Source organism: Vanacampus margaritifer, chromosome 5, assembly GCF_051991255.1.
Source record: "Vanacampus margaritifer isolate UIUO_Vmar chromosome 5, RoL_Vmar_1.0, whole genome shotgun sequence".
In the NCBI taxonomy this organism is placed as follows: domain Eukaryota; kingdom Metazoa; phylum Chordata; class Actinopteri; order Syngnathiformes; family Syngnathidae; genus Vanacampus; species Vanacampus margaritifer.
In genome coordinates this window covers 24,413,525-24,433,847 of record NC_135436.1, presented here as the reverse complement: position 1 = coordinate 24,433,847, position 20,323 = coordinate 24,413,525, and the positions used below count along the sequence as shown (strand labels likewise).

Sequence of the window (20,323 nt, the reverse complement as noted above, 5' to 3'; positions counted from 1 at the left end):
CGGCCTATCACAGTTAATGGAGGGGAAAGAGTAACACGCACAAACGTCTAACAGTGAGCTCTTTTTTTTTTCCAGAAAAATAAAATAAAATAAAAAAAATTAAAAAATAACAGTGAGCTCTTTCGATGATGTGAAGCAGAATGTTGCTCACAATGCAAGGTTGTATTTGAATTTCAAGTCAACATCAACTGTTGACTTATTATTTGAGTTTAGTCGGATTCATTTGTTAATGTGAAGGAGAATAGCAAGTGCTGATTATGCCCCCCGAGTCCAGGCACTAGTAGTTCATTACTAGACTACTAGAACAGTATATAGTTGGCCACAAACACTACTTTTTCGGGAGGTCTCAACCGACTCGTACCTTGCACCAGCAGACGGGTGGTGTGCAGCACCTCCCCCTGGTCGCTGTAGGCTCTGCACGTATACGCCCCCCTGTCGTCGCGGGTGATGGCCAGGATGGTCAGGCTTCCGTCGTGCACCTAAGAAAAATAAAAATAAAAACTACATTTTGAAGATGGTATGAACATACACTTCTTGTTGCTGAGCTTGCTCAAAGAGAACCAATAAAGAAACACGTGAGACCCCCCGCAACCTTCCTCTCTAAATTATGCAACAGGTTGTGAAGCGGCATCCATTCAAGTCACACACAGCTGTAGTCGGAGCAGCCGAGGGAGAAAAGAGCGAAGCTCGCAGAACTTGGCCAAGAGACGCCAGCGCGTATTCTCCGTCTGACGTGCTGTGAGCGACTGCTCGCTCGCAACACGTTGCGTTTGTCGCGCAGTGAGCGCGTGACAGGATGAGAGTCAAAGTGTGAAGCAAACAGCGGAAAGCTGTGAAATAGATCCATTTTGAGGCCTAGGAAACAATTAATGAGGACTTTCCAAAAGAGAGCAAACTTGGGAGACCTTGGCAGTTTGGTTTGCATTCACATCAAAGCCAGGCAAAGACATAAGCTGTATTTTCTCCAAATGTTTTTCATCCTCATTAGGGGATCAGACATTTATTGAAGGGGAAATTTATTTGGGGGAAGGCATTGATGGCATATATAAACTCAGCTGCAGAGAGTACCAGCACTTGTTCTAATAAATTATCATTTGGCAAAGGCATTTATTTACTCAACCAAAGTAAGTATCAAACATTTACACATATGTGAAGGCGGTGCTATTTGAGGAAAGGCATTTATTTACTCAGCTGAGAGTATGGGGTGCTTCTTTTATGTACAGTGGAGGTTATATGGGGAGAGGTGTTTATTCACATAGCCGCATCGAATACTACACATGTATTGAAGGTGGCAACTATTTGGGGCAAGGCATTTATTTATTCAGCTGTAGAAACGACCACACCTTGATGTGAAGGAGGCCTTATTTGGGGCGAGGTGTTTATTTACTCAGCTGCAGAGAGTATGGGGTGCTTCTTTTATGTACAGTAGAGGTTTTATTTGGGGAGAGGTGTTTATTCACGTAGCCACAGAGAATACTAGGAATGTATTGAATGTGGCAACTATTTGGGGCAAGTCCTTTATTTATTCAGCTGTAGAAACTACCACACTTTGATGTGAAGGAGGCCTTATTTGCAGCGAGGTGTTTATTTACTCCACTGCAGAGATTAGCAGGCATTTATTGAAGAAGGTGTCTTTTTGGGGAAAGGCATTTATCTACTCAGCTGCAGAGAGTACCAGGTGTTTCTTTTATGTATAGTAAAGGTTATATGGGGAGAGGTGTTTATTCACATAGCCGCATCGAATACTACACATGTATTGAAGGTGGCAACTATTTGGGGCAAGGCATTTATTTATTCAGCTGTAGAAACGACCACACCTTGATGTGAAGGAGGCCTTATTTGGGGCGAGGTGTTTATTTACTCAGGTGCAGAGAGTATGGGGTGCTTCTTTTTTGTACAGTAGAGGTTTTATATGGGGAGATGTGTTTATTCACGTAGCCGCAGAGAATACTAGGAATTTATTGAAGGTGGCAACTATTTGGGACAAGGCATTTATTTATTCAGCTGTAGAAACTACCACACTTTGATGTGAAGGAGGCCTTATTTGCGGCGAGGTGTTTATTTACTCCACTGCAGAGATTAGCAGGCATTTATTGAAGGAGGTGTCTTTTTGGGGAAAGGCATTTATCTACTCAGCTGCAGAGAGTACCAGGTGTTTCTTTTATGTACAGTAGAGGTTTTATATGGGGAGAGGTGTTTATTCACGTAGCCGCAGTGTCTACTCGGCTGCAGAGAGTACCAGGATTGTATTTGAAGGAAACGTTATTTGGGGGGAGGCATTGATTTTCTCAACTGCAGATGTTTATTCATGTTAGCGACAAACAAGAGAGGAATTTGTAGAATATGCAAAAGAAATATGGACAGTGTAGAAATGTTTTTGTGTGAATGTTGATTAAAGAGTGATCTAATGTTAACATGTGGAGACCATACGCCATTTTAATGTGACTGATAATTTTTTTTCATCAGTTTTATTTTTTAACATGCTATACCACAGCTATATATGCAAGTAACAATACCAATTCCTGCTTTATAAAAAAAGAACAAATTCTCTACCACAATTAAGTTAGCATGTTGACGTGGCCTTCAACCATTGAGTTTTTCCACAAGGCAACAAAAAATGTATTGCCCCCCCCCTAAACTTTTATTTTGACGGACCGTCGAAGGTGCAGCACAACGAGACGGGCATAAACGCAAGTAATACTGTTCATAGACTTTGATGGTATAGACGTCTTTTATTCTGAATTGAACCCGAGGAAGCAATCATGGCTATTAACTTGACTTTTCGACTGTGAGGTGCCCTGCTCACAGTCTGAGCTGCAATAACAGACTTCAATGGCTGCGAAAGCAAATGCAAACTGAGGCAATCAAATCTGGCGTGCACATGACTATATACAGTACACATGCGCACCTGCGCACCACTTATGTGCACCCCTGCATAAGCCTAGTGGCACTTTCTAATGGATTTGAATTGGAAAGGCTCATAATGCTGTCAGAGTTCCCGTGAAGGCAACACATCAATCCTCACATCAAGCTACAAATCACTTACAGGACAAGTTACAAGAACGCCATTTTGTTTAACATCTTCATTGTATGTAACCTTTTCCCTGTGCACATAAAGCAATAAAATTAAGTAAAGCCAGCACCATGACGATGCCCCAACGCCAACTCCCCCCCCCAGCCAGTCCTCTCCGGCCCCTGTCTGACACATTCCTGCATTTCTCTGGCGAGTCTCTGTGGAAGCGAGAGCATGCTGGTGAGCAAACACGCCAGCACATACACACACACACACACACACACACAAATACAGACACACACACTTGGACAAGCTTCTTAGCACGCGTTTCCCAAGAAGAAAAAATATCAGGGGACAGCTGATAAGCACTCTGCTCAGTTCTGGATTTTTTTCTTACTTGATTTGAAGCAAAGCATTCAAATGAGGACTAATGTAATATGGGTGTCTGCAATTAATAATGAATCAGAATGTTGTCCAATCATTTAGTGAAGGTCTGTGTTTAGTGAATGCGACTGGTGGAGAGAGAGCATGCGGCTATTGACATTCACATGGATTCCGATCTGGATTAGACTTCTTTGAATAACTCTGCAAAATAACTCAAGAAATGGAAACGAAAAGGAAAAGAAAATCCAAAATGTAAAAAGCGCTATGTAAAATAAAAAAAATAAAAAAATACTTGTTAAATAAAAAAATAAAAATAAAAAAATAAATAAAAATAATAAAAATAATAAAATAAAATAAAATAAAAAAATATATATATACATATATATATATATATATATATATATATATATATATATATATATATATATATATATCCATGAGCATGCAATAAAAATAAAAGTACAAAACTAGAAAATAAAAAATAGTAGACCCCCACAATAATAAAAAAACTACATAGGAATAATAGAAATTAAAACAACAATTACACAAAAAAAAGGCATGAAAAAAATACAATAAAAAACAAAAATACTGCGCAACTACTGTTTATTTATACTGAAAATAAAATAATAGAGTGCACAGAAATCACACAAATTTTAAATAAAATACAGTAAGGCCTCAAACGTTGTTTATATAAACTGTTCCCAAGGCTTGCTGTGCCAGATAAATGGCGGACTGCACTACTGGAGCGTTTGTTCATAAAAAATAAAACTCACACAACCCAATAAAATAAAAAGCAATGACTTTTCATCTTTACAGGAAAGTCGGCAGCACCTGAATGAGTCATGCTGGTTCAAGTCATGGTCTAGCCGACTAATCAATATTGTAAGCCGCTAATAAAGTCTGCTTATTATCACCATCTTCATAAATGAAACATGACTCAGTGCTGAATGTTTGAAAGATTTTGCTTGAGTGCCCCTCATTCCCGAGAGTCACTCCAAATGATGACAAAACAACACGATCAACCGATATAAGCCAAAGTGAGTGATAAAATAATACTTTAGGGACAGATGGGCGCCATCTGTGGAGGGATACGCGCTCCCGTAGTAGAGCGGCCTCAAAAATCTCAACGGCAGACGCCATCCATTTTTTTTGTCTCACCGAATATTTAGCGTTGGTGGCAAGCTCCTCCCCCTCCCTCAGCCAGCTGATTACGGGTTTGGGGTTTCCCTGGGCAGAGCAGCTGAGCAGGATGCTGCCCCCTTCCTTCGCCTCCACATACTGCGGCGGCGTCGATGTAAATGTTGGCGGCGCTGTTGGGAGATAAAAAGCGGAATAAAAGTTACTCAAATCTAATAAAGACAACATAGCGGGCACTTAAGCCGGTAAGGTGTTTATTTAGTAAACAGTTGGTAGTAACAGTCGTTTATTTGAAAGAGGCATCAATTTGAGGAGAAGCGTTCGTTTACCCATCTGAAGAGTGATCCACACGTTTATTTATTTGTTAATTGGTCAAGTGCTGAGAATGCCAGGTGTTTGGTTGAAGGAGACATTATTAGGGGAGAGGCATTTATTTCATCATTTATTTGAGGGAGGTGTTGTTTGTAGAGAGTAGTGGAATTAAACTTGAAGGATGCATTATGCGGAAGAGGTGTTTATTTATTGAAATGACGAACCATCGTGTTGGCTACAGGGAAGTAGCTTCTAGCTAAAAGCTAAACGTTTGTAGAACTCGAACCACTTTGATGGCTGATGAACAAAAACGGGATTTCTTAAACACCACACTTGCTTAAAATCCAAAAGGAGCCTCTTGGTGATGTCCTCGTTTTACCTCCTGATGCTCCTAAGCTTCACCGGCAGCCTCCAAGAAGAAGCTTGTCACCAGTGACCCGGAGGCCAATAAACCTTCCTTGAGTTTTTTTTCTTCCCCTTTGAGTATTTCAGTATCGGGATGATAAATAGTGGCAGGGTGCTCATTTTAAAGACAGACGACAAGTGGGCCACTTGCTGGGAAAGTTGCGATGCGCCGTCTCACCAACTAATGGTCCAGCTTGCTCCCTAATTAACACACTAAAAGTGCTAAGTCAAAAATAACCCAATTTTGGTCAAAAATTTGACTGACCTACTACTTGGGTCAATTTGACCCAACTTTCTGGGTTGTTTCATAGACTTTTTGTGTGATACAAAACAACCCAAAGTTCGGGTCAAATTGACCCAAATAGCGAGCCGGTCCAAATTTTTGGCCGAGATTGGGTTATTTTTGACCCCAACAACAGTTTTAAGGGTTAGAGTTAGGTAGGACGACTTTGTAAGAAATCTCTGAATATATGACTGAATAGCCGATAGCCCATGTCAAAATATCATAATGTAATAATAATAAGGTCAAAAATTAGACTGACCCTACGTTCTGCGTAAACATTTTTGTACAAGCGCCCCCCGCCCCCCCCCGCCATTTTACACAACTAGGTGGTTTGTCCTTTTTTTTAACTAGTGCCGTCAAGTGATTTACTTTTTTAATTAGATTATTCACATTTTAGAATTTTGATTAATCCCGATAAGTCGCTTAATTAAAATGTCTTTTTATCAACATTTTTCACCCGCCAAATTTAAAGCGCGCCTGTATTTTTTTCAACATTTAATGTTATGAGGACGTCTTCAAAAAAAAAAAAATCCACTGCACATGCTCATCCTCCTCTTGTTCTAATCAGTTAATTACTTGCATAATTTAAAATGGGGAAAAAAATTACCCCAATACTTTGACATGAACAAATATTCTGAATTTCATACGCATATTTTATTAAATGCTTTACTGTCAATCTTAAGGATCATCTGCGGGTCAAAATGAATAGTGTGATTAATCTGCGTTAATACATGATTAATGCAATATTTTTTTTGTGATTAATTAATTTGACAGCACTGTTTTTAACCAAAATTGGGTTATTTTTGACTCAACAGTTTTAAGGATGCACACACACAGATGCTGAAATTCATAGACCGACATATTTATTATGCAACCACGGCGAATGTTGTTCTCTCGCTACTTTTAATTCTAGCCCCAATTTCGTTGCCTCTTGTGGGAACGAGCATATTGTGACAGCAAACAAGCTGCACACGCAGCGTGGCGGCGACGGCGGGTACATTGCTCAACTTGGGACTCCATTGTCAGGTACAGCGAAACACCGGCGTTGTTCCGCTAAAAAAAGTAAGCCGAGCGTCACGACGCCGTCCTACTTAACGGCAGCCCGCCCGTCATCAATTATACACATTAAAGAGGTCCCATTCTTGTGCTCTTTCGGGGCCACGCATCCTTGCCCGCACAATGTGTTCTTTGAAGGACCGCTCAAGTGAACCGCAATGCATCCCGAGTGGTGACGTCCCGCTTCACCAACCTCAAATATTTCAGGTTGAACTGGACCACAGAGAAACAAGGGGAACGTCCTGAATGCCATTTCCGAGGGTGGTGTAGCGGTTCATGTTGCTGACCTCCACGGATTCATTGACAGCTAAAAAGCTGAGGCTGGTCGCCATTTTTGTACTTGTTGATGTAAGTGTAATGCAATGTAGGTGGTGGCTAAAGTGGCTCAGTGCTGACTTTGGACATATGGATCAGGGTTCGAATCCGGGTCAGCGTGGATGAGGAGAGCTACTTCTTACATTCTTGTAAAAAAATAAAAAATAAATAAATAAAAAAAAAAATATATATATATATATATATATATTAGGGGTGTTAGAAAAATTCGATTCGGCAATATATCGCGATATTACAGCGCGCAATTCTCGAATCGATTCGATATGCGGCCAAATAGATTTTTAAACATCAATTTTTTATGTGTAATATTCAACAAAACGTTAGGATTCACACATTAGATATGGAAGAATGTTATATTAATGGAACATTAAGCCTTTTATTTCAGTGCTGTTCAAACATGAAACAGACTGCAACCTGTTTGTTAAATGCAGTGGCTCAGTTATACACCCGAATTTTCAGATAAATAATACTGATTAGTATTTTCTAAATTTGAGTAAAACATTTTTTTTAAAAATCGCACTAATCAATTTTTAGATTTGTACCGGGATTAATCGGTATCAAATCGAATCGTGACCTATGAATCGAATTGCCAGGTACTAGGCAATTCACACCCCTAATATATATATATATATATATATGTATACACACACACACACACACACACATAATTTTTTAACCCCAATGAACCTTTAACCCTTTTTTTTTTTTTTCTTGGTAGATTTCACTCATCAGTATGGGTAGTTTTTACCCCTTGTATCAAAATCTTGACCCAATGGGTTGGATCAAATCCTCAACCCAATGCGCTGGGTATAAATAACCCAGTAATATATTGTCTCTGCCTCTAAAATAAACTAATTCCAGGGCCACACTTAATAAGAATATGCTAATAAGCTTGTATCTTGCCTTTAGGGTCACAATGACAGTCAATGGCCATGACACAAGGTCTGTTTTTTTTCCTCACGTTGAGCGTTGTCTTGATGTCTGTGAGTGATGCGTGAAAAGCACAGTGAAGGGAAGCACCAGTCAGACTAGACAGGAGGAAGAAGAGGAGGAAGAGGAGGAGGGAGGCAGACCGGAGGGAGACTGGCCTCACTGTCCTTTTTCGGGCACAAGGCCTCGCCATCTGACACCTGCCACTGAGTGGGCACTAATGCGCCGTCCGCTTGGCAGGAAGCGAAGGCCACCGAACAGGAACTCCAAAGGAGGAGTGTGTCTATGTGTGTGTGTGTGCGTGCACGCATATGTAAACAGGAGAAAAAAGCAAAAGGCTATGCGGACGAGGACGGCACCTGCTTCCCTCACACTTGCACTCGCCACTTGTCGTGTTTGATGTGCGCGCTCTGAACCAACGCCAACATTGTCATATTTTCTTGAAGGCGTTTTCAGAGCAAACCAAGCGGACTCGTAGCGCTTTGAGGCTACGCCATGACATCGCTGCTGCCCTTTTGCCTTTTTTTTTTTTATCTCCGTTCAGATTGCAGTGGTAGGTCAGGAGTTTGGACTGGGAACATTAAAAATCAGTTAAGAATTTTGTTATGTTATATTTACAGTGGATGGCAGAAAATAGTAAGTACGGTATGTAAACATAATGTTTTTTTTGTTTTTGTTTTTTAAAGTAAGAATTTTAAGATCAATACGATTGTTACACTCTTTAAAACTGCTGGGTTCAAACTAGTAACGCAAATGGAATTAAGTGCATTTGATTGATTTTTTTTTTGCATCTATGAGTCGATGATAAGGGAAGAAAATTACACCACATTGCAGTATTTATTTTTTAATTGTATTTTTTTTTATTAGCAAACCAACACAATAATTCTTTACAATACTGTTTATAGCGCTGTTAAAGATATTCGATGCGAGTTATTTAATTACAAATGACATGGTCCATTTCTACCACTACTGCGCATTTAGCTAGCTAGCTAGCTAGCTATGCCCAGACCTTGAAAATGCATCTTCCCTGGATGCCACAATTTACAAAAACCCGTCCACGGCGGCATCTACTCAGAGGAGCCTGCCAAACCCGTTAGCTCGCAAGTTAGCTAATTGTTAGCACCTCAAGTGGTAGATGCGTAGGTGCGTAGATAACCCCGCAACGACTCGGCGGGATATATTCCAGCCATCAGAGGTTGTAAGTGATATATTTCACAGTCCCAACATGTGGGGATATTTTGGCATAAGAAAGATGTTAGACATAGTGTCATTTGATTGACAGTTTCAGCGCTTTCACTGAACATGCCCGAAGAATTTGCATAAACAAGGGCTTCATTTTTCATGATTTTGAAATCTCATTTTATAAACTTGACAATGTTTTTTTTTTGAATCATTCAAATATGCAAAGAGTGTTGAGCACACTCATCTATGGAGTGTGCACATTTACTAGAAATGTATTTTCATTTGCAAACATGGAAGCAGGACCGGAGAGGCAAAGCATCCTAGGTTAGCTTAGCGCTAGTTAGCTAAGACAAAACACACAACATGGATGTATGGCACGGATGGATTTAAAACTTTACCAAGAGTGAAAAAACACCCGGGGTTTTGCCATTGGCCAGTGTAAGGCCGTGGGACCCTGGAGGTTACAGTAAGCTATTTTAAACTAAAAAGGAAAACTTTTCCATAGGCTGACGTGGCATGACATTAGCGCATTGGCGGCTTACTGTCTTGTTATATTTTGAATTTCTGATATGGTTTCAAAAAGTAAATATGAGGCTTGCTAAATCGCTATATAATTGCACTCCAATTTACAACTATGCTCAAATTTATTTATTTAATTTTTTGGACTGATGTGTTTTTAGGCAAACGTACAATTAGTAACTTATTCAAACTGATTCAGGATTCGGTTATTAACTCATTCACTCCTGGCCCTTTTCATTGAAGCAACCTCCTTCGCTCCCGGCTGTTTTACTGGATTTTGACAGATTTTGCAAGGCCCACAGAATATTGTGTTCTATTGCTATAAAAACATGGAACCCTACCAAAAGAAAGATTAGAGTCTCTTCTTTCATCAGGACAGAAAAGTATATTTGTATCTATTTCCGTTTTGGAGCAATTAGCATTAGAATATAGCTAAGTTTCAGCATTATTCACAAATCTGTTTGAAACACTGGGGAAAATTGTTTTTTTGCAAAATGAGCCTGTTGATCTCGTATACTCTTCTGCCACCTGCTGGCCGTTTTAATAATTACCATTGCTTTAAGCGTTTTGGGGGTTTTTTCAGGTCAGAGGCCACATCAAAGCCTTCTGTATGCTCTAGCATAAATAAATAAAAACATAAAAAGACGTATGAATAAATTTTTGGGACCATTGCAATATTTAAAATAGAAGGTTTTAATACGTTTTTGGGAGCAAATGAGTTAAATGGTATACGAATATGAGTATAATGCTTTAATATGGCCAATTTTGGCACATACAAACAGCCATCCAGACTCCCCTTCACACCTACGGACAATTTGGAGTCTTCAATTCATCTAACACCGCCCAAGCACGGAGCCAAATTAGGATCGACCTCGGCGGGTTCCTTTTGTGTGGCAACACCGCATTGACACACACAAAGTAGAGCGGAAAAAAATGACCGCACAAGGAAAAGTCTGAATGTAGATAAGATTATTTGGGATATTATTAGTTGCTGTTAAAAAGGCCTGACAGGATTTGAAGAGCTCTGCAGCAGGAAGTTGAGCATGAATACTGATGAGGCAAAGCGACAGAGGTGCAGTATGCCCGCACAACAACAAGACATTCATAAAAGCGCGCAGGTGACGCCGGGCGCAACAGTCTGACCTATTCACTCCCCACGCGGGACAGAGGCTCTTACGTGGCGGCCACAGAAATGGGGACGCTCTCATGTCGACGGCGTAGGAAAAAAAAAAAAAAAAAAAAACATAATCAGCCTTCACACACATCAGCATGTTTTACTCCAGCGTGATTATGCAGGGCTGCGGGCTTTATAAATGGTCCTCTACAGTACACTATTCCACATGCAGCACCTTGTCATCATTATTCAAATAGGGAGCTCTGCAAGCCTGTGTAAAACATATGCATAATCACATTTCACACACCAGAAATACACGTGTGGATGACACAGGAGGTTAAGAAACCTGTGAAAGATTGTGTAAAAATCATCAACTTTCCGTTTAGAAAGTGAGTAAAAGTGCTGCATAGTGCAGGGAAGACGGTTTTTTTTTTGTTGCATCGCACACATCTGCAAAAAAAAAAAAAGAAAAAAAAGAAGCTAGCTAAAATGCAGTCCTCACATAAAACGCAGTACACTGCATAGAATTTACTAATGCACTGGGGGGGGGGCTTGGCGGGGGAAATTCAAAAGGTGCAGATATGTTATTTTCCCACCCAGTCATCACTTTGATAGCTCGCAGACGACGTCTCACAACCGCCTTAAACAAACCACAATCAATAGCGGAGGCTCGCTCTAACTGGCCTCATGAAAACACACATCGCTGGAACCTTTACCGCATTTTTTAAAGACCGGATGCTTTTAAAAAATCCGCAAAAGGCAATCAAACGTGCAAAACAAAACTATAGTGGAATTTTAAAGGATGTTTTTAGGTCAATTTATAATAGAAAGTGTCGGCTTGTTACTTCATATTTTCTCCAATAGAATTATTATTGTTAATGTCATTTTTTTTTTCCAATACTCTTGAACGCAACCGATCGAGGCAGACAGCTGTCCTCCATTGAGTCTTGAGTCTGCTCGAGGTTTCTCCAGTGGGGTTCATTTGGGGTTCAGTTCATCTTTTAATAAGTGAGGATTATGGCTTTTGACCTGCCCCATGTGTAGTAGTAGTAGTAGTAGTGGTTGTTGTTTTGGTATAATAATAATAATAATATTATTATTATTATATATTATATAATATATATTAATGTTATTACATATAATAATAATAATTATTATTAGTATTACTATATAATTTATTATAATAGTAATAATAATATTATGATGAATGATTATTATACAATTTATTATTATGATTATTATAATTATTATTGTTACTATAATTATTATTATTATTATTATTATTATTATATGTATATATTAATTATATAAGTAGCTACAATAGTAGTCATGGTAGTAGTATTTATCATTCTAACAGGGAAATACAGCAATATTTTAAGCAACATGTTCACATTCAAGTCCAGAAAACAAGTCAAACACTTATATTAATACATAAAAACAATTAAATATACACTCTTAATTTAAATGATGGCTGAGGAGAGTGTAATAAAAGTTGCTGATGACCTAACTTTTTAACATTGAGTGTGAAAAGCAGCACAATATGCAATGTGGATGGCAAGGGAAGACATTAGCGGCAAACACTAGTGGCCCAGTGGCGCTAAAATGGCCGACCGAGGTGGGGAAGACTCACCGTTGACCGTGAGGTGCACCCAGCTGCCGTTGTGGAAGGTGTCGTACTGTTGCTCCAGCATCAGGACCCGGCATTCGTACCAGCCCTGGTCCTCCGAGCGAACCGGCTCGATCTGCAGGGAGGCCTTCCCGTGCAGAGAGGCTCGACCTGCGGCCGCGCAGGAAACGCAAAAAGAAGAGTTGTCAAAAAAAAAAAACCTGCATGTTCATGGGCGAGGTCATTGGTCATGTCGTGGGTTCACAGGGATGACTCTCGGGCGGTCAGTGCGGGCAGAGGTGGCAAATCCAGGTCCAGAAAGTAAAAACCCTCCCACAGTTTGGCTTTAGCCCCAGGTGCTAGCTAGCTAGCTTGTTTACCTGCTAGGGAGCTAGCTAGGGGCTAAAGCAGTTTGGTTTTAGCCCCAGGTGATAGCTAGCTAGCTTGTTTACCTGCTAGGGAGCTAGCTAGGGGCTAAAGCAGTTTGGTTTTAGCCCCAGGTGATAGCTAGCTAGCTTGTTTACCTGCTAGGGAGCTAGCTAGGGGCTAAAGCCAAACTGTGGCAGGGTTTTTACTTTCTGGACCTGGATTTGCCACCTCTGAGTACGAGATCGATTCCTGCTTTGGGACTGCGGTTGATTGGCGACCAGTTTGAGGTTAGTAAGCTTTTTGTTGACAGACTAAGACTGACCGGCAACCGTTTTAGGGTGTAGCCTTTTGGCCACAGTCAACTGGACCAGATCGCAAATGACGACCCACCAATTAAGAGTGTAGTTTTCATTTGACCTCAAGTCAGCTGAGACAGGCTTCAGTGACGGTTGGGTTGTCAAAATTGACTGGCAACTAATCTGGGCGTAATCTGCCGCAGACAGACTATTATTTACTCATGACTAATCTTGGGTGTAGTCTTTGACTACATCTTGAAGTGTCGTCCGATTGACAGGTGACACTCCATTGGCCATAGGTTTGCAAACAGAGATGGGAAATCCAGGTCCAGAAAGTAAAAACTCTGCCACGGTTTGGTTTTAGCTACAGGTGCTTGTACTCAACCGTCAGGTAAACGAGGTCATTATGAGACGCACCTGTGGCTAAATCCAAACTCTGGCAGGGTTTTTACTTTCTTGACCTGGTTTTTCCACCTCTGTTAGCTAGCGACCAATCCAAGGCGTAGTCCGGTTTTAGCGCACAGTCCACACAGGCTCGTGACACCCTCTGAAAAGTGCAAACATGTTTATATCCCAGCTCAAATTAATATGTGAAATTGGCCAACTGGCCTGAAAACAGAGCAGCTGCTTAGCAGTAATTCCTGGAGGCCAGAATTTAAGCGGCTTCAAAAGTATCTGTGCGGGTGGAAAAACAGCCTTCCATCTCAAAGGCGGCATACGTTTCACACACAACTTGTCCAGCCTGACACTTTTTTTTCCGTCTCCGTCTTCACAGTTGAGGATAAATTGGAATTCAAACAGGAGCGAATCACAAGGGAAGGGAGAAGTTGAAGAAAGCGAGTCTGCCGAAATCCGCCGCCTCTCGGCTGTCTGTCTCGCAGCTTCGGGTTTTCACGCGGCCGCCTTTGACAGCCCAACAGACTCAAACGTTCGCTTCTGCCCGGCCTGACAAGTGTTCTCAGATCGAGCATCTTTGCAAACTTTGATGTGTAAACGCAATATACGACCCGCTCCCTGTTCCTTGGAAGTCGCTCTTGCGGAACTGTACGTACATGTGACGGGTTGACCGCGGGATCGCCGCCGTTGCTTGGGTGGAAAACGGACTTTTTTTTTTTGTTAGCAGAAAATCGATGGGAGTCACGGGGAGGGGAGGAGAAGCAGCGACTGCAGTCTTGCAGAGAAAAGAAGAAGAAAAAAAAATGCAGTTTGTCTTGAAAAAAAAATCGGGTCTATTTTTGGGCCGGCCATTGAAGTGCTGAGTCGGGGCGGGCGGTGTCTTCTAGAGATCAAGGGAGTCGCAGACTGCTCGAGTGAACCGCAATGCATCCTAATCTCCATTTTAGGCCAAATAAATCATCATTTTGAGGGCTTTCACACGCAACAAAGTGGACCTCCAAAAATTCCCTCGGTAGCACATCTCCCAGAATTCATTCCTCAAAGTCAGTTTCATTAAGGAACGCGGAACTTGAGGTGAGCAGACCCAGAAAAAAAAGTCGGAATAACACATGCCAGAAAAGGCACAAAATGTCTGACATTTTGGTTTGAAGCAGGCGTAAGAGTCCAGTCCTCAAAGGCCTGAGTCCTGCATGTTTTCGAGGTTTCTCTACTCCAACACACCTGACTCAATGATCAGCTCCTGCCGAGCTTGCTGATGAGTTTAAATATAAATCAGCTGTGTTGAACGTGGGGAACCTCTAAAACATGCAGGATGCAGGCCCTCGAGTACCGTACTTTGACACCACTGCCCTTGACCAGGGATGTCAAACTGCGGTTTGAGAGGTTTCCCTACTCGAACCGCAGCTAATTCCAATTAACAGGATCGTTATCAGACTTATGCAGAGCTTGCTGATGAGCTGATCATGAATCAGCTGTGTTAAAGGAGGGAAATATCCAAAACGTGCAGTAACTGCGGCCCTTCAGGACCGGACCGGATCTCGCCACCCCTGCCCTTGACCAAAATGCCACCGCAGACCTTTCATGTCCACCGTGTGACAATTGCCAGACGGCTCATCGGGGTTCTCTCGCACCCTTAGGGAGAATTATACCCCTAGACCAGAGGTGGGCAATCTCGGTCCTGGAGGGCCGGATTCCTGCAGGTTTTGGAGGTTTCTCACTTCCAACACAAGCTGATTCCAATCAACAGGATCGTTATCAGGCTTATGCAGAGCTTGCTGATGAGCTGATCATATATCAGCTGTGTTGGAGGAGGGCAACATGCAAACCCTGCAGGACTCCGGCCCTCGATGCCCACCTCTGCCCTAGACCAACATTATTGGCCACATTAAAATGATGCTAGTCCCCTTGCTTGTCATGCGGGCCAGAGAAAAACGGGACAAGCCCTTAAAAATTGGGCTCGTGACCTCAGGACCTCTCACACCCTGGACTACCAGATCAACAATCTACTACATCTCATTTCCAGAAAGATAATCTAAGAAGTAGTCTTCCTTTTCGTCCCCTAGCAAGGATGCTTTTTAGTAGTGACCAATCACTGCTGCACGCAGGACTGGAGCGTAAAAGCATAACCTTGCAGGTCATATTTTTTTCCCCTTATTGTAAACTCTACAGAACGCTATTGGACTTTGTTCGCAGTCCATCATCAAACACGTCCACTTTGATGTTTATTTAATAATCTTTGGTCCTGCTTCCAAATATCATTTCACATCTGCAGGCCGCGGCTTAGCCCGCACACATCACTCGGAACGCCGGGGAGGTGTTGTTGAAAGATATCTGATCTTCCGACGCCGGCAGCTTGTCCCAGAGCCTGAGAATCAGACGCTAAAAATCTCACAAGCTGCGCGGCTGAATTATTGATGGAGTCTTTGCTTTGAGTCGGCACAAAAATAGATGTTTTTAAATGCTGTAATTTCCATATAGCCGCGGGACAAGCACGCGCGGTAATGAAGGGGAGATAATGTAGTCTGCGAGGGGTGGCGCAAAGTGTATCGTTTAGCGGGAAAATGTATTTTCTTTAGGGATGATTTGCATCCAAAGTTCAGCAGATTCGCGGATGTTAAGCAATTATGCAGCTCATAAACACACAACGATGTGGAGTGGTAAGCGAATGTTTAAGTGCCTCAATAAGTGCTGCTGTTTTGGTTAGCAATTGAGTTCAAATGTTCTAGGAACTGAAATATCTACACTTAACGCACTACTTCTGTTTTTGTAGGATGTGTTTAATTTGAAACCTTAACCCTTATAATCCTGGCTTTAAAGCTAAATTTGAAACAATAACTCCATTGTTGAAAAAAAATTGTTTTCTTTTTTTCAAAAATCATAAACTTAGTTTAAAACCCAAATTAGAAATATTGGCTTCAAAACTTAATTTGAAACAATAATTCTATATTGAACTTTTTTTTTCTAAATCATAAATTTAGTTTAAAACGCAAATTGGAGAACCTAACATAAAACCCTAAGCCTGGCTTGACCCTTGTTTGAAACCCAAACCTTGGCTCCAAACCCAAACCTTGGCTCCAAACCCAACTTTGAAACCCTCATCCTTATTTCAAACACTAATCCTGGTTCAAAATCTTCATTTTGAAACTGTAACAATGGTTTGAAACCCCAATTCTGGCTTGAAACTCTTGTTTAAAATGCTAAACATAGCTCCAAACCCCAATTTGAAACAAAATATTTGTTTGAAACCCTAATTTGAAAATGTTCATTAATGAGACGGTAGTGTCCACCAGCCAAGGTGAGGCCTAGTGGACACTGATGCTCTTTGCTCATTGTTGGAAAGCCGCTGTTGGCCGACAGGTTCAAGTCAACAGTGACACACTGGCATCCCCTTAAATTTTTTTTTTGTTTTTTTTGAATCGTCATTTTGAATTCCCAGGTTTGAAATAAAGCCATGCCTTGCCTCCATTTGGCAGCATATTAACAGCCGAGGGTGCCCGATTGCGACGCGGTAAAGAGGAACCAACGAGAGCGGGGGGAAAAATGTGACCCCATTCTGACAGCTCGCCGTCTTGTCTCACATTCGCACACACAACAAACACGCGCACGCACGCACGCACGTGCGCAACATCAGAGGAAGTAATTTCCTGCTGCGTTGAAGGCAGCGCGCAGACGTATTGACTAAATCAGCACGGGATGATTTATTTTTTTAAGGTTATGATGCGATTCATGCGGCGTGTAATGCATCTCTAATACGCGCGGCTTTCACTTTCACTCAACCGTGTGAGTCGCAGATCAATCACATGGCAAAACACTCGTTCATTTGCCTCACTGCTATTTCTGATACGAGGAATCTGATATGTGTGTGCGTGGAAGGGGGGGGGGGCGCTCTGGAATTCGATTAGTGTTTTCTGGAAAGGATGAGTATTTTATGAACACACCTCATAATTAGACAATCAAACGAGGGTTGATTCATTCTTTAGCGTATAAGACAAGCTTTTAAACCCTAAATTGAAACCCTACCCCTTGTCTGAAACCTTTACACAGACCTGAAAACCTTATCGAAAACCTTAACCTGGACCATGTTATAAAACCCTCATTTGAAACCCGCCACTTGGCGTCAAACCCGAATTTCAGACCTTAAAACAGGCTTACTTAGACCCTTTTTAACTTTCATTTGAAACTTGAACCCAAGTTTACCCTGATCCAGCCCTTGAAAAAACAAAAACAAGCAAACAACAAAAACAACATGGCTTGAAATCCAAAATCTGGCTTGCAAATCTCAAGAAACTCCAACCATTGTTTGAAACTATAATACAGACTTGAAACCTTAATTTAAAACTATTTTATTTACAAACCTAGCACAGAAAGAAATCCTAAACTGAAGCCCAAACCGTGACTTGAAACCTTAATCAGAAACTTTAACCCCGATCTAAAACCCTTTACTTGTCTTTAAAACCTTGTTTTAAACCGTAAACCAGTCCTAAAACCTTAAGGTTTATTCGGGAATCCAAACCCTTTTTGAATATCCTAAGCCTGAAACCAAAATTTGGAACCCTAACATTGACTTGAATGCCCAAACCTAGATTGAAAATCGAACTCAAAACCCTAACCCAGACTTAAACCCCTAGTTTAAAACCTTTATTTGAAACCCTAATGCAGGCTGTAAACCCTCATTTGAATCCTGTATCAAAATTCTAGTTTGAAACTTTGCCTTCAAATGCAAATTATAGAAGCCTGTTTGAAACAAGGACCCTCCAAACAAAATAATTTGAAACCTTACCCTAATTTCAACCCTAATTTAAAACCCCAACCCTGGCCTTTTAACTCATTCACTGCCATTGACGGCTATAGACGTCAAAAATTCATTTTAACTATTTCTATTAGTTTAACATCTTTTTCTTCTTTTGTTAACAAGAGTATGAAAACCTAGATTTTTTTATTGCACATTTAGAACAGGTATAAAATGTGTGATTAATTGTGAGTTAACTCGTGAAGTCATGCAATTAATTACGATTAAAACATTTAATCGCCTGACGCCCCGAATTTTTAATCATCTTTAAGTGGCGTCAGGCGATTAAAATTTTTAATTGTAATTAATCGCATGACTTCAATAGTTAACTCATGATTAATCACACATTTTATATCTGCTCTAAATGTTCAATCATTTAAACTAATAGAAATAGTTCAAATGAATTTTATGACGTCTCTAGCCGTCAATGGCAGTGAATGAGTTAATCTGCATTTAGCATGGTTGATGGATCCCCGGTTTCAAAGCAAACATCGTGAGTTTTTTTGATGTTGCGCTTTTAGTTGCCTCGCATATGAAACGCGCCATTTGGTGACAACCAATGACTGCTCTTAGCATCGGTACTCACCAGTGTACTCTGGGTCCACATGGGGAGGGTAGAATCGGAAGTTGATGAAGAAGGGAATAGGCACTCCGAACTTGAACCACTCCACCACGTAGGGGGGCTGCTGGCCATCCAGGGGAGGGGACACGTCGCACCCCAGGATCACGCTCTCTCCGGCGCGCGCCGTCACAAACCGGGGCTCCTCTCTCACTCCGTGGGCACCTGAGGACGTAATTAGGCGCTCGGATCAACAAATCGACTGCAATGCATTAAAAGCACGTTCTCTTTATTGCACGCGGACAATAAAGCGGCGCGGCGTTTAGTGGACGCCGCCGTACTGTACGGGAACGGAAGCTGCCAAGAGCTCCCATTGATCTTCGCTGGCTGCCATCGGGCCCGACCAACCTGCCTCAGCAGAACGCTCACTCTGGGAATGGATTTTCTCCAGTTTGCCATTCGCCCGGACCGAGCATTTGTTGAGGCGGGACATCAAGGGACACGCTGACATTTCACTCCAGACCGAGAAAATGGAAGTGGAAGCGTTCATTAGCGGGATAATGCTTAGTGAGATAATTATTGGGATCCATCCAGTCCATCAATCTATTCAATTGCGACGTGAAGGTTTAAGTGGACGAAAGTATCGGAGCCAACGACGGGTTGTTTATGCGAAGCGCATTGTGTTGAGGACCCAGCACGTTGGGTCTAAATTTTAGATCCGATGAGATAAAAACGACCTGTAATGATGAGTTAGAAGAAATGGGTTCTGTGGTTAAAAATATTGCCAATATTGCCAAACCCACCTTGGCCCCGGGTTTGAACCCCTATAACCCCCTGAGACATGCAGTCGCCACCAACATTTTCTTCGAATGTTACAATAAATCTACTTCAACTTCAGTACACAACTGTGTCTAAAACTCTGACTATCTTTGGATCTTCAGCCCAATCTGCTGAGTTTAAATAATTAACCCCTTAAACCTTGGGTAAGAGTAACTCAATCTACTCAAAATCCACCGCTACCCAATGAGTGGTTTAGGAAAACAACTCATTTTTTAGTATGTAAATTCAAAATTCGACCTTGGCTTCATACCCTACTTGATACCAGAGTTGGGAATAAAATCAGACTACAATGACCTGTAAGCTTGTTTTTGACAAATTGGAATCAAACCCGAGATATTTTCACCACCTGCTTCTGTCTACAAGCCAAAGCCTGGACTCCATCTCGAAACGGCCATATGGATCACTTAGTGAGTGTGTTTATCATTTTTAATCGGTATTATCCTGTCATAGAGTTAATCCACTTTGCTCGTTTCAGCCAGCGCAGATTAAATCAAATTATTATTTTTTTTCCAGACTCATCTGCTGGAATCTGCTTTGCTATTGTGCCTCTTGACCAAAAGAGGGAAATAAGTAAAGCTGCATTGTATTTCCATGTCCAAATATCCATCTAGAGAGTCAACAATACTTCATTTCATTGTTAAATCTGCGAATAGCCCAAAGGAGACGGATAGCCTAGCATTTTTTTTTAAATTGAAAGATGACCTAATCCATAAAATCCATTTAAAAAATTGACTTCTTGTTTATATGTTTCTATTTTAATTCAAACTAAATATGTATTTAGAAGCTCGGGCTGGAATCAT

At 41.3% G+C, this 20,323-nt stretch overlaps 1 protein-coding gene across 4 annotated transcripts in view; it reads right to left on the bottom strand.

Moving 5' to 3' along the window:
• Positions 1-20,323, bottom strand: part of igsf9ba (immunoglobulin superfamily, member 9Ba) — a 58,112-nt gene that overhangs the window by 28,996 nt on the left and 8,793 nt on the right. For all 4 annotated transcript variants that reach the window (XM_077565385.1, XM_077565386.1, XM_077565387.1 and 1 more), the window contains exons 2-5: positions 18,711-18,908; positions 12,299-12,445; positions 4,556-4,707; positions 362-479 (exon numbers count right to left, since the gene is read on the bottom strand). In XM_077565385.1, coding sequence (XP_077421511.1) covers positions 362-479; positions 4,556-4,707; positions 12,299-12,445; positions 18,711-18,908 — 615 coding nt within the window. The remainder of the gene's footprint in view (positions 1-361; positions 480-4,555; positions 4,708-12,298; positions 12,446-18,710; positions 18,909-20,323) is intronic.